At 38.8% G+C, this 14,471-nt stretch overlaps 1 protein-coding gene and 1 long non-coding RNA gene across 4 annotated transcripts in view; both read left to right on the forward strand.

Annotated features, from left to right (window-relative positions):
• Positions 1-2,260, forward strand: part of tcf7l1b (transcription factor 7 like 1b) — a 45,868-nt gene extending 43,608 nt beyond the window's left edge. For 2 of the 3 annotated variants that reach the window (XM_008419076.2, XM_008419077.2), the window contains exons 10-12: positions 357-464; positions 667-718; positions 1,316-2,260. In XM_008419076.2, the coding sequence (XP_008417298.1) occupies positions 357-464; positions 667-718; positions 1,316-1,800 (645 nt within the window). In that variant the 3' untranslated portion in view covers positions 1,801-2,260. Of the gene's footprint in view, positions 1-356; positions 465-666; positions 719-918; positions 948-1,315 lie in introns of all 3 variants that reach the window. The other variant, XM_017306871.1, reaches the window with a different exon arrangement.
• An 8,990-nt stretch (positions 2,261-11,250) lies between these two features.
• The window catches only part of LOC108166571 (uncharacterized), a 5,745-nt gene continuing 2,524 nt past the window's right edge, over positions 11,251-14,471 (forward strand). The window contains exon 1 of the long non-coding RNA XR_001776916.1: positions 11,251-11,481. This is a non-coding gene — a long non-coding RNA (uncharacterized LOC108166571). The remainder of the gene's footprint in view (positions 11,482-14,471) is intronic.

The raw sequence follows: 14,471 nt of genomic DNA on the forward strand, positions 1-14,471 counted from the left end.
TATATATATATATATATAATGATTTAGCGTGTGTTCTAGCAGTACGGTTGAGAAAGTCTTGAGAGTCTTTTACATATCGTAATGTATTGACAATAAGAAACCCTTTGAATAGGCCACCAGTTTGGTTCACTATGATTATTGCGGATTTCTTGCCTTTTTCGTTACGCGTTCAATGTTCACCACCTGTATCAATTACTACACACAATTTAACTAATGTACTAATTTGTCAATAAACGGTCAATTAGAAGTACACTGCGATAAAAACGCTCAATGCGTTCGATCCGTTCCCTTCGCTCCCGCCACCTGACTCACGAGTGTGTGTGTGCATGTGTGTTTGACAACCCCTCTGTCTGCAGTGGCACTCGCTGTCCAGAGAGGAGCAGGCCAAATACTACGAGCTGGCCAGGAAGGAAAGGCAACTGCACTCGCAGCTCTATCCCGGCTGGTCGGCACGGGACAACTACGTGAGTAACGCATTTCCCCCCCCCCCACGTCTGATCTCGCTTGAGTAGGAGAAGGTATCAAAATGTGTGCAGTTTCAGGCACGTATGACTGTGTAGGTTAATTTTAGCACGTGCACTTTTGATCTCGTGAACCGAAGTTGTTGAGGTGGTTTTACTTCCGCTGCGAGAAACAGTTTTTAACAGCATTGTTGTATCTGTGCAGGGAAAGCGGAAAAAGAGGAAGAGAGAGAACAAGCCAGACTCCAAACCAGAGGGTAAGAGGCCTTTCTTCTTCCTGACTGCCTGTGTTTGTTTTCTTTCTTTTCTTGCCAAACAATCGAGAGGGGATCTGGTTCTTCATTTGTAATGCAGCAAAACTTCACGTTTGACCTGAAACGGAACATCAGTTCGTTTATTTTCGTTTATTTCGTTGCACTTACTAACGTTTCTCCTGCTTTTATGCTTTGACAAGCAGCTTATGAGGTTCAGTGCTAATAGTGGCAGGTATGTCTTATAGCACAGCAACTGTAAATGGCCAGAAATAACAAGCATAAGTCCTCCACCCCTCAGTGCACTTTTTTTTTTCCTGTACATTTTGTGTCATGTTCCTTTTTTTAAACCATACAAGCATACCATCTGAATGAGCCGTAACATCCTCTTTTGCTCGCCTCGTTGTGATGTGGTGACCGGTTGATTTGAGAAGTGTCACGTTTCAAAACTTTCACATCTTGTTTGTTATTATAATTTTTTTTTTTTACATTTTTTAAACAATTACTCATTTGCTTCAGTCGGCCGCGGCCTTGTGGCACGCGAAATGAACGAGGTTGATAATTTGGGTCTCTCTCAATCTGCTTTGTTTCCTCGCGTCGCAGACTTCTCAATAAGGAGCAAGAAACAGTGCGTGCAGTACTTGCCCTCAGAAAAGATGTGCGACAGCCCGGCGTCGTCTCACGGGAGCATGCTGGACTCGCCGGCCACGCCCTCCGCCGCCCTCGCCTCCCCCGCCGCCCCGGCTCCCACTCACTCCGAACAGGCTCAGCCGCTGTCGCTCACCACCAAACCGGAGGGACGAATGCACCACCACTTCTCTGTACCCGGGAAGACCTCTGGCTCTGCATCCTCCTCCTCCTCCTCATCCTCCTCCTCCTCCTCTTCCTCCCAGCCCTCCATCGCCATCCCCATCGGTACTTTGGGAAGCCAGTCGAGTACACCCATCCTCACCCGGCCAATCCCCTTCACCTCCCTGCACCACTCCATGCTCTCCCCGCCATCCCCCTTCCATCAGGCGGCCCTCCACTCCCATCATTCCCTGTTCCAGTCGCAGCCGCTCTCCCTGGTCACCAAACCAACCGAATGAATTTGCAAAATGTGTTTTCTTTTCTTTTAATTACTTGTGCTGTATATTGCTTTCCTTTAAGAATAGGTATTAGAACAACTTTTTTTCTAAATGATGAAAAGGAAGAAATATTATTGGTCAATATTTGACCGCCTCCTTTTCTACATCTCTTAATGAAAACAAAATGTATTTTTTGTAAAGTTTACTGCAGAACTGGGTTCTTTGTTTGTTTGTTTGTTTTGTTTTCTTTGATGCATTTATCCAATGAACCTCTTGTATAAAAGAACCAATGTACATAAAGTTTCTTTATAAAAGCAAAAAGGAGACAAAAACATTTTCTTTTTAGCCAAAACCTAATTAATGTTAGTATGAAGTTTTCAGTTCTAGTCCTGGCCAATAATTGCAAGCCCTTTTTTTTCTCTCAATTCACGAGTGTGTTCCCCTTCTTTGACATGTTAAATAAACATTTGAAATGGTTTCGTAAAAGAAATGTCTCTGTTTGCCTTTTTACCAGAGCTAGCCCAAGGCATAAGCAAAGTGAGCTGCTGTGCAGGGCCTGAAGCCAGTAGGGGGCCCCCAGAAGCTGCCTCGCTATCTTAACTATAAGAGGAAACTCCAGTGACATAAATGTACTTTTTATGTTGACTACAATAAAATAAATCACATATAAGAGTAAACAAAACATAAAAAACATTCATCAAATATAAGAAAAGTTTACATTTACAGATTAAGGTAAATAAATGCATAGATAAAAGGGAATGGATTTTTTATCTCACATCAGCAAAAACAGTTTAATGACTTGAAGAAAAAAAAAACTACATAAAGGACAATGCAGGGATGCATTGTTGAAATTCAGGTCACAACCACACTAACAGCTGAAGGAGGAAAAAGAGAGAGATGCCAAATCTAATAACTTAAAAGAAATTTAAATGTCCAAACTCATCCTTACTCAGTTCTTTTGGAAAATTTGTTCCTAAGGCAGGAACCACAATCACAGGTCGAAATCTCGCGTTTTAAGTTTCCTAAATTAATTGAGATCCTATAAACATTTATTTTATTTAGAATGGAAAAGAACTAAAGAACAGAATAGACTGATTCAATTTTGAGTTGCTGAGTTATTATTAGTAAGCGTTTCCTTACCTGAACCCAAAAGGTGTCATTCTGCAGTGAGTTTGTAGAAAAGTTTGGCGAAAGGCTAACAGGTAGTCACAGGCTGACCCTCACATTCCAGCTTAATTGTAATCGAAAGCAATTCAAACTGAAAGTGTTTATGTTAGTAGGACACAACTCCACATTAAACATCTATAGTTTCTCATAGACGCTTTACAATAAATCTCAGTTTGAACGTCGTCCGTGTTGTTCCTGACTCCACGTTGTTCTGTCTCACTTTTTCCAAACTCTGAGACCTGAAAGTCTACAAGGAAAGCGTTTTTGAGTAATGATCCAGAAGCTTACGCCACTCTTACCGGACATAAAGTGGACTGATAGTTGTTGAGGTGGCTGGACACAGTTGAAACTTCATGTAAATATCTGTTAAATGAAATACCACAGGTAATAAATAACATTTTAAGTTTGAGTCTTAAATTGCTAAAATCATCTAAAATGGTAGGAGCTGTGAAATTATCTTGTGGTGAGTATTGATCCATTACAAGTAAGGACACAGTTACTGACATGGATTAAATATTTCAACCTTGCTTAGGAAAAACAAAACAAAACAATGTTTGTCTTTAAAAAATGAGGCATCAAATACAGTTTTGCCCAGAACCACAAAGAATCTTAGTCCGGCTCTGCCTGAAACATTTATTTTTAAGGTTTCTTAAACTCGGGAATGCAGTTTGCATTTATTTTGCCATATTAGTGACCAAGGTTAATAATAATAATGAACTAAAAACTGCAGTTGCAGAGTTAATGAGCAGCAGTTTAACTTTATCACAGCCATACGTTGAAAAACCTCCACAAGCGCTCACACCTGTCATTTTGCTCCTAAACAGAACCTCCCTTATAAAAACCTTGCTGAGGGTGGCGAGGAGTTTAAATGTTTAATAAAGCAGAATTAGGCTAACCGCACTGGAAAATGAGAGCCAGAACCCAGAGTGACTAACATCTCGAGCCCAGAATAAATACAAATAAAAGAATTATAGACATCTGCTCCGTCTTAGCGTATAAGATCCCATAACAATGACAAAAAAGCAGGTCAGCCCCATCCCCGGCTCTGCAGACCCTGCTCGGGTTCTCCATCTCTTCCCTGCACTTTTACAACATCTTTATTCACCGTTTGGCACGTTGCGGAGGCTTTAATTAACTCGGAGGTAATGGGATGGAACTCCTGGGACCTCATTAGGCATTTCAATTAGTGAAAAATACACAAGGTAGGTTACAGTTTTTGGTGGCTTTGGAGATGATGATTGGTGCCAGGGCTGGACCAATTACGTGTGAGCAGAAGGGGAGCAGGCCCAGACGAGCCCACTGACAACTACCGCCGCCCACTTCACTGAAAGTTAAATCAAGATGTGGCCCATAGAAAGATATAAAAAATGTGCTAAATATTGATTCTAACATTCAGTTCTGCACTTTTGTTAAACAGAAGATTGCTTTTCATATGCAGATGCATCTCGATCCAGAATAGCACCACTTACAAATCATCTTATTTCAATAATCCAGATGAAAAAGTTGAACTCGTGCACAGATCTACTTCACAGTGACTTACTCTGAGGGTTTATTTATGTTCATTTTGATCATTTGTACGGTTAAATAAAACCCCAAATCCAGTTTCTCTTAAAAATTTTAATATTGCACTAGATTATTAAAAAAATATATTAAAAGAGAAATGATCTACACAGTCATGGGGAAGGGCTGCCAGCGGTCACTGACTCACGGACAAACTCCACAAGAAAGATGAAGCTGAAGGAGGTAATTTACAAAGGCGTGGGAGTAAAAGATGAGAGCAAACAAAGAAATGACTGGACTGACCAAAGTCATTGCATTGGATGAAAGTTGATTTTACATTTGTTTTCGAAATCAATGTCTGATACTATTCTTCTAAAGTGAGTCAATGCAATAATTGATACGCAGCATTTACAATGTCAGGAAAGAATATAAAATATCACAGAAGTTAGTTATGGTTGCAAAACAAACTCATTTTATGTTTTTCTTTTCTTTTTTATTTTATTTTACAACAATCTGCAACAGAGTGGTCTCCGTCACAATTTGAACTCCTTCTCCTGCTAAAACACCCAGTTGACTGGCAGACTGAGGATGTGTTTCTGCCGTCGAGCCCCCTATGGTGACACCAAACTGTCAGCCGTGTTCTGCTCTGCTTTAAACAATCATTAGCTGTAATAAGTCTTTACTTGGTTTCCCCCGTTCTGCCTTACATCATTCCAGCCCCAAATCATGGCTGCCTGCCGTGAGCCACTTTCACCAATCCATCAATAAGATTACAGGTAATAAGGTGTCAAAACAGCCAGCAAATCTGCCACCTCATACATCCAGGACTGTTCCTTTAGTTTTTTTTCCCCAACTCTTACTCCATATATATGCACTTTACATAGGGATTGAGTATTTATGTAAACATACATGAAATTATTTACGTAACCCTCTTTTTAAAAAATTATTTTTCATTTGCCACATTGCAGACATTTAGATGACGGTCCGACTCAAAATAGTGCACTATTGTCATGTACGATGAAAAACGTACCTGTGAAGTGAAAGTTTGAAAAGCGTTGCGTTCTGTCCAGCGCCGCTCGTCTTTGCAGAACCAACTTTAGCGTAGTGGTCACAGCTGGAAGTAGTTTGGGTTATATTGTTAACAGCTGTCCACGCATTTCAATAAAAGCAATAAATAAATGAATAAAAACAGTTAAAATTAATAGTGAGCATTTTTATTTGAACTATCAGACTGAATGTCAGTGGACAGCAATTTCAAGTTATGTGGCAAATTCATAGTTAGATATGGATAAAGGTCGTTTTACCATGTACATTTTTCTTTAGTTTTTTCTGTATGTTCATGGTTGTAAAAAAATATATTTCCACCACAGTTTAAAGGCTTTTGCATGCTGCGAGGAACCACACATAGAGTTGGACAAAATGGCTTCAAAATGGGGAAAAACCAGGACACCAACTGACCAAATGTGGATTATTTATCATTTGATCTGTTTTGCTTTGTAATTTGACCACTTGTTAACTTTTACATTATTCTCTTTGGAGTTTTTTGTTTGTTTTTGAACACCTTTTGTCTTTATCTATGTTTGGTTCTTCACACAGTCCCTCACAGTTTTTCTTACAGGATTGCCCTCTCTCTTGCTCCGTTCATGTTCTTATAAACTCTGACCAGCTTCCTCCATCCCTGTTGGATCCGTACAGCATGATGCCATGTTTCACCATGGGGATGAAGTTCTCAGAGTGATGTGAAATGTTAGTTTTTACAGCTTGTTGTAGTCAACTTTACATCTTGGTAAAAAAAACAAAAACAAAAAAAAACCTCAGTATGGTTTCATCTGAGCAACTATGTGGTTGAAAACTTCTTTTCTCAGAATGTCTTCTTGACACTTTTCCACAAAAGTTTATTTTGTTAGATTTTCTGTGTAATTGTCACTCTGCAGCTCCTCCAGAGTTTCCACAAGCCTTTTGCTTGTTTTCTGTGATTAATTATCTTCTTACCCTCTTAGCTCAGGTGGACGGCCATGTGTTAGTAAGTGTCTCATACTCACTCCACATGAAAACTTTGTAGCTGGGGATATCATTTCATAATCTTACCGTGTTTTAATTTCTCCATAACTTCCACCCCGGCCTGTCTGCTGCGCTCACTGGTCTTCGTGATGCCGTTTGTTCCTTCATGTTCTCTTTCAAACCAGCTGGGTTTTCGCAGAACAGCTGGATTTATACAAAAGATTGAATTACACACAGATGGACTCCTTTTACTGTAGACATCCGAAAGGTGATTTAATTTAATGGTGTCATAATAGAAGGAACTGAATATAAATGGATGCCACAATAAAATAAATAAATCCTTGCATCAATGTCACAATTATGCACCAGTTTGTTGCTGGTACATCCCATAAAACAAATCCAGTAAAATACATCAAAGTTTGTGGTTGTAACGTCGTAAAATGTAAGAAATACCCCTGCGAGGCACCGTGTGCAGCACTTCATCGTGTATCTGACCTCCATGTCGAAGAGGAACCTGTAAAATCTAAATGATGATCGATTTGATTTGATGATTGAAATCTGCTGCAGGGTTTGAGTTTATCTTTTTTTATTTATTTATTTTAAATGTGTCTGGATGCCGCTCCTCTCAACATCTGCCATGTAAGCACGAGGTCAGATTTAATTCATGTTAATTTTTGCTCATTAGAGTCCAGCAATCTCTTGCCAGGATTGCCTTTTTTTTTTTTTTTTTTTTTCCCAGGTTCTGCTTTGATCTCGGACTTATTCCAGGCTAACCATTTCATTTCACACATCCTGAAGCTGCTCATAGAAAGTCGCACTGTATTAATGCAGACCTCTGCTCACATCAGTAACCACGAGTGTAATCAGAAAGACTCGATTCTCTTTCTGCTATCGACTACATGACCTTATAGTCCCACTAATAACAGGATGCGGTGCTGGCGTCACATGCGGTTTCCTAAAGTGATATTAATTGATTGTTTCTGTAGCATTCACCGAGCTTAGCAAGACTCAGCTGGTGCCTTTGTGACGACAGGTATGGCTCGCTGTGAGCTTAAGACTCTCCTTAATGTATTATTCATACCCGTTTGACCTTAAAGATGGAAATGCAAATGGGTGTCAAGAATGAGAGGGATCATTGGACTTTTCAAATGTCAAATAGCGTACCACAATTAAAACATATTCATTACAACAACCCACAGGTCCCCAACACCCAGCTGAGATGTAAAACACCTCCAATTAACATTTAGATCATTATCTCCTCTCTAAAGCCACTGCGCACTCTCAGGTGCAGCACTGTTACGGGTATCACAGGGAGAGGTGAAGGGATCAATGAGTACTATTTTATTTCTGAGAATACAAAAAAAATAAAAAAAATACACAAGGCTGGCAGAGAATATTAGCTGCACTTGCTGGGAAACCTTTTTAATTAGCAAGAGTTCTGTGATCTGCTGAACTGTTGGTAGTTTTTAAAATATGCAGAATGTATCAATACTGCCATCTGTTGATGGAGCCAAAGATTGACACAGCCTCTTCGTTTTCAGGTCAGTCTGAGTCATGTCACTTTTCAGCCACATGATGGCAGTAGTGACAAATTTTCATGGATTTGGGTTAAAACCTGAGAAGTGATCAATGAATTGAATATACCTCCTGTATTATTAATTATTATTATTATTATTATTATTATTATTATTATTATTATTATTATTATTATTATTAGTAGTAATAGTAGTAGTAGTATTACCTTAGGGTTCTCATTAGAATTTTGAAGTAATATCTTTGATTTTACACATTTTATCAGACGGAATGAAAAAATCTTGATCCAAGTTTGTTTTATTTATTTATTCACATTTTGAGCTAAACTGCTTCTTTGCAGACAGTGAGTGTATAAAGAGCATAAAAGTAGATTTCCACACTAATTGAAGCTCCTGCATTACACTTTCAATCAGGACTCCAGTGTCTTCATGGACTCATTGACGTACTTTTCAGTGTTTTTGGGGTGACAGTTAAGAGGTTAATTAAATAATGTCTCAGGTTCCTGGTCTCTTCCTCAGACTGACAAACTGTATATGTGCAGACTCAACACCTTTAAATATCAGCAATGCCTCTAATGACATGACATATCAACACCTACAGCTTTAATCCTTCTCCTCCCCGATTTAGGTTTTATTTGACCAACATGTTTCCTCTGACTGGAGGTAAGATTGCTGTTTCAATCAAAAATAACAGTGGAAACTTGCAAGCAGCTGTTTAGTAACTGGTAGAAAGTCTTGGAAGAAGTGAATGGAAAGAATTTCCCACTGATTATTTAGAAGAGTATAAATAATCTTCAACATCCCATTTCATTAAAATGTGCATGTTGATCAAATCTATTCTTGAAACTACTTTGAGAAAGGCCTGCTTCATTTTGCATGAGAAGAAAAAACAACTTCTTGGTGGAATGAAAGTACTTAATATGTAAAGTTTGTCTTTATCAAATAAACTTTTGATGTGAGGCAGCTTCAGTCAGCAGAGACCTGAATTATCTTAAAATGTTTTTCCTGTGTATTTTAGGAGGAAATTCAGCAGTGTCCGTTTAGTCTGACTCATGTTCCTTATGTGCTCAGCTGAGCAAGGAAGGACAAATATACAAAAGGAGGATGTACATGTAGCATGTCTGGCTCTGGACTTAGTTCAAATATTTGTGTTTCTTTTAACATATGCAAACCAAATTTAACAAAATGCAACAGCTATGTCCTTCCTTCCGCACACCTAATACCTGTTTGGACCACACACCACCAAAACTGCTCTTTAACCAGTTATAACCAGTTTTACCAGGAAAGGGGATGTCTTAATTCCTCGGTATGCCAATAATCATTTCAGTATACCATAAACATTTAAGGAGCTTAAATCGTTTCAGTCTTTGACCAAAGGTTGTATCATAATCTTGTTACCGTCGAAGCAACAATCGTGTAGGCTGTCTACACCACCTGCTAAAGTATTTCTAAGTCTTGCGCTTTTTAACATTGCGCCACATTACAACCACAAGCTTCAATGTGTTTTGATAAGATATTGTTTGACGGACCAACACCAAATGTGAGGACTGTGTTCAAACCCTTCATCAGGCTGTTGTTGTGCACTTATTGTGGATCATTTTTGGGTATAGCATCATTTTGTTTCTCAATATGCAGTTAGTAGTACTTATTTGGATATCGTTTCAGTGTTAGTCTAACTCTTGGCTTGGCAAAATCCTTTTGTGTTAATGTCTCTGTTTATCATTTTCCTGCAGCTTGTCCATTCAGTTTCTCATCCAATTGCACAACATTCCACTGATTAGCCTCGCATCATTCAAACTCCTCCCCAGTTGTCAACATCTACTTCGTTTCTTTACTTCCTCATCTGATCATTCGGTAGTCTTCCAGGATTCACTTGTATTGAGCTCAATTCACAATCCCATCAACTTATCAGCTCCCTGTCCCTGCTGAAGAAGAAATATCCTCACAGCATGATTCTGTCACCACCCTTTTTGAGTTCTGTAAATTTTCATTCTTGGTCTCATCTGAGCAGAGAACATTCTTCCGTGTGCCCAGTATTGCTTTGGGCACACTGCAAACAGGAACTCAACAACATTGCTCTTCTTGCCACTAGGAATTCAGATGAATATATGTAATGTTTACAAATTATTTCCCCTGAGCTGTGGATCTCTGCAGCTCTTCCACACTTATCTGTTTTCTGGAGCAACTGGGCTTAGTGGGAAAAGTATGGTTATCTTGCAGTTGTATTTTGTTATTTTTAAATTCTCCTTTCAAGTAACATTTCGTATTTTAAATTTAACAACACTGTTACGACTGGCTCAGTGTCGTAACAAAAACAGTAGACCCTGCTGCAGTTATAGTGCGTACAAATGAATATTTATTAACAAAAACAACAATGGATTGTGGATATCAGTATCAGTGGTGTAATGCAAATGCTTGGATGTGTTGTATGAGTGCATATGGAAGTGTTGAAGTGCCAAAACAAAGACAAAATCAAAAGTGCAAAAGGAGGGGACCTGAGGCCTGGAAAACAAAATTTCTCAAGGGCAGAGTGGACGCTGAGGGCGACACAGAAAATGGAGACAGCCAGGTTCAAGTACTCAACGGATCAGAGACACCTGCAAAGGGGAGGAGCACAAAGACAGACCAACAAGACACCTGGAGGCCAGCCTACAAGGCCCAGGGCCGTAACAACACTCAATTCCATATTCTTGTGTTTACAGGATATACAGGAAGTGGTCTCAAAGAGAGGGAACCTGCTGACCTCTGTCAGTGACTGGACACTTGCTTGTAATCATCTGTCACTCAACTCAAATATCCTCATTTGGACTATACTGTTACTATGAAATAAAATAAAAAATATTTGTTTTTTTTAAACAGTTTTCTAAATTTCTATTCTTTCCAAAATGGAAATACAATTAGCAAATTGCTTACATACATGTTATGCGTATGAAAAGCCTTGTCTATGGAAAGAATTAAAAATATGAATCATATTTGTAATATTTCTCTGACTGACTATAAAAATTGCAGGTACAGCAGGACCTGCAACCGGATCCAATCTTTGCTGCTCATAAAAGGTTACACTCTGAGGCTGTGATTGGTCAGATGATTGAATGCCTAATCAAACTGATCTAGGTGTAAACACACCTAGAGAGAACACGGTCACTGTTCTATTAAGCCCGTTGTTGCTAGTTATGAGAAACAGGTAATGATTAGCTAAATCACCATAAATGGTAAATAACTGCCATGTAATACAGCACTCAACCAGTAGGGGGCGGAAAACAGCTCTTTCTGTTTTGGAGGAGCTGTAGAAGAAAAGCGGGTTTATACACGGAAGCAAAACCACGACGTAAATCTTACAACCTGTCTACTCTCGTTTGTCTCTTCGGATTGAGTTGAGAGGACTGGACAGATTAGATTATACAGATTTGGTTTACATTTCACCGGGTGGTGGACGCAGCGGACACAATGCGGACGGCTTTGTTGTCACTTTCTATTTTGATACTCTGCGTATTGGTCGCAGGTGAGTGAAAGTTTGTATAGTTTAAATTATTTAGTCTTTTATTTAGAAATATGAGTCACTGTTACGGAAACTCTAATATCAGCCATTGGTTGGTGGTATTTTTTTTAAAACTACATAATGTAGCTGTTGGTCAAAAACATGTATAGGGAGATTTGACAACAAGCATGATGAATAAGATAATTCCAGAAATGCGGATATCCCCCAAGAAGCTGCCATATTATCAGATAATTACAAACCAGAACTACCTGTATGCTCAAACTCATTTAAATATAGTTTGTCAACAAGTTCTTAAGGTCACTTTTTCACTTCGGTCAAGCCAGCCGACGTTATCTTCATAGTGAAAGAGAATATTTCCGTACGCACATTGCTAAATGATCTCAAGGGATTGAGACAACTGTGTGGTCATAAGCAAACCACTAAGCGACGAGGCATAAAAAGTTTTATATTTGCAAGGATGCTTAAGGGTTGGACTCTGGAGCAATGGAAGAAGGTTACGTGGTCTGATGCGTCCACACATACCCGCCTCAGGGTAAGAAGAGATGGAGACGAAAATGATTTCTCCCATCTTGTGTCTTCTGTACAAGCCTGTGGGGGCGGTGCTGCTATCTGGGGTTGCTTCAGTTGGGTGAGGTTTAGGTTCAACAACATCATGTGGCCAAAGAATGAGATCAGATGACTCTCTGAATACAAGTTATTTAATCAGTGGAGGGTTTTCTTCCCTGATGGCATGAGCTTATTCCAAGATGACAATGCCAGGATTCACTGGGCAAAAAATTGTGAAAGGGTGGATCACGGAGCACGAGACATCCATTTTGCACATGGATTGTCCACCACTGAACCTTAGCTCCATTGACAGATTGTTGGTGTTCACACATTTCGTCTCCAAGGTTTACAATCACGGCACAGAACAGAAAGCCTCATCTGCTAATAGTGTGTTTGTTTTGCCATTTTCTTATAGCTCATTTGGTCCGAAAACAACCCCAAACAAAACAATGACGTTGAGGTGTTATTGCCTCATGTATTCACAGAGACTAAAAGAAAACTAGAGACCAAGCATTAATACTTAAGGCAGGATGACAACTATTTCAAATTGATATTTTAGGAAATGCTGTGACACAGTCCGCCTCATAGACTAAATGAACAGAGGTACACGGCATTTTAAATATTTGCCTTTTGATGACTTTGATGGAGTTCTCAAGTTACCTGAAAGAGGAACATGCAAACTTTCAGGCAGAATGTAGATTATTTCCAGTTCTAGATGCAGATGCCCACTGCATGCAATCTGCGTAGTTGGATAGATCATTCAGAGACTGTCACAAATCCAGTATATGACAAATGTTTCAGTTGTAGATTTTAAAACATAATGTGCATAATTACGATAAAAAAAATAAAGACCTTCAGTTCAGTTTACCTTATCCATATGGACTGCTGTAAAAAAATGGTTTGCACTTTACAACTTTGTATTGTTTTTTGCTTGTTTTTGTACCTTTAAAATCATTGTATACATTTTATCAAGGATTACCTAAATAAATGCAAATGCAGATTTCATATTATTATTTAATCTATTAAGGAGGAAACTATTTCCATCCTAATCCTAATGTGTTGCTACAACGGACATCAAGTGGTTACAAATCTGCCAATGTGTCTTTGTCATTGCTGTGGCCCTCTCTTATTTGCAGGGTTGTTTTACAGGTAACACATCAACATTTAAAGTCCATACTTTGACTACACCATTCATTTTGTTTGTTAGAACCATTCAGTGTAACATATCACAGTATTTTATAATCCCTTTGAGATTATGGATACAGACTAAGGTTACAGACTTTCCAAACTTTCTGATTGAGAGCAGAATTCATTATTGTAACAATAATTTGTCCAGGTGCTAAAGCAGTCCAAAACTTTTTCGCACTGCTGCCACCATTAGCTTAGGTAGGATTGTCCTTTCCTGAAACGCTGTTTCACACCAGATGTAATGGAATTACACGACTTATAGTTTTCTACTTTTGTCTAATCAGTCTTTTAGACTTTTTATATCATTAAGGAGACAAACTTTTTTTGTTCTTTTTGCTACTAGTTGTAATATTTTTTTGCTTTTTTATTGTACAGGTCAGTCAGTTGGGCTTAGGCATAGCTCATTAAGTTTTGTGGTATTTTGATTGATTGATGGTTTAACAAGGGGAGTAGGTACTTCTTTCACATAGGGCCAGGTTGTTTTGGGTAGCTTTTTTTACTAGATGAATAAAATTTCTATTTAAAATCTGTTTTATAATTAGCAACAGTGACGTGCGGTGAGGTTCATTGCTGGTGAGGCACTGACTTATGTTTTAGACACCATGCATGTTTTTGGACCTACGGAAATTTCGCGCATCCACAACACGCTGGGGGGCAAAAAGACTAATCTTTTACCTATCATCCAAAGCCGCGTTAACTCAGCGAAATTTAAAAATGTAGGTATTAATTTCGTGCTATGATCCGCAGCAAAGTGATCTGTATTCGCCAAGCTACGCAGACTCGTTGCCATAGCAACTGACAACAATGACACTTTATGTTTTAGGATTTAACACCAAAAAACATTCAAGAATTTTGCACACAGAACAGAACATTTAGTCTGTTGTAGTACGTTTTAGGCTTCATGTTTTATTAATAAAGAATTGCTGTGGTAGATTAGCTACCGCTTCTACTTTACTGAATTATTTAGTCATGAACTGTAGCCCACAAAACGCACATTTCATTAAAAAACTAAACAAAAACATCTTATTGATGTCTTACCTTTACGTATCAATGAAATCCATGCACCGCTAATTCCGCACAAAAATATCCGTTCATCCAAAGCCACGTCTATCCTCGGCATGTCTTTTCTACTCCGTTTGAGAATCATGAAGCTGTCTCGAAGCAAAACTTTCAGCTCCGGTGTTGGTCTTCCTTTAGTTATTATCTCCTGCTTCAATTGAAAATCCACTTTAGAAAACTGTTTAAGTGTAGAAATGTAG

Source organism: Poecilia reticulata, linkage group LG9 (assembly GCF_000633615.1).
Source record: "Poecilia reticulata strain Guanapo linkage group LG9, Guppy_female_1.0+MT, whole genome shotgun sequence".
Classification (NCBI taxonomy): domain Eukaryota; kingdom Metazoa; phylum Chordata; class Actinopteri; order Cyprinodontiformes; family Poeciliidae; genus Poecilia; species Poecilia reticulata.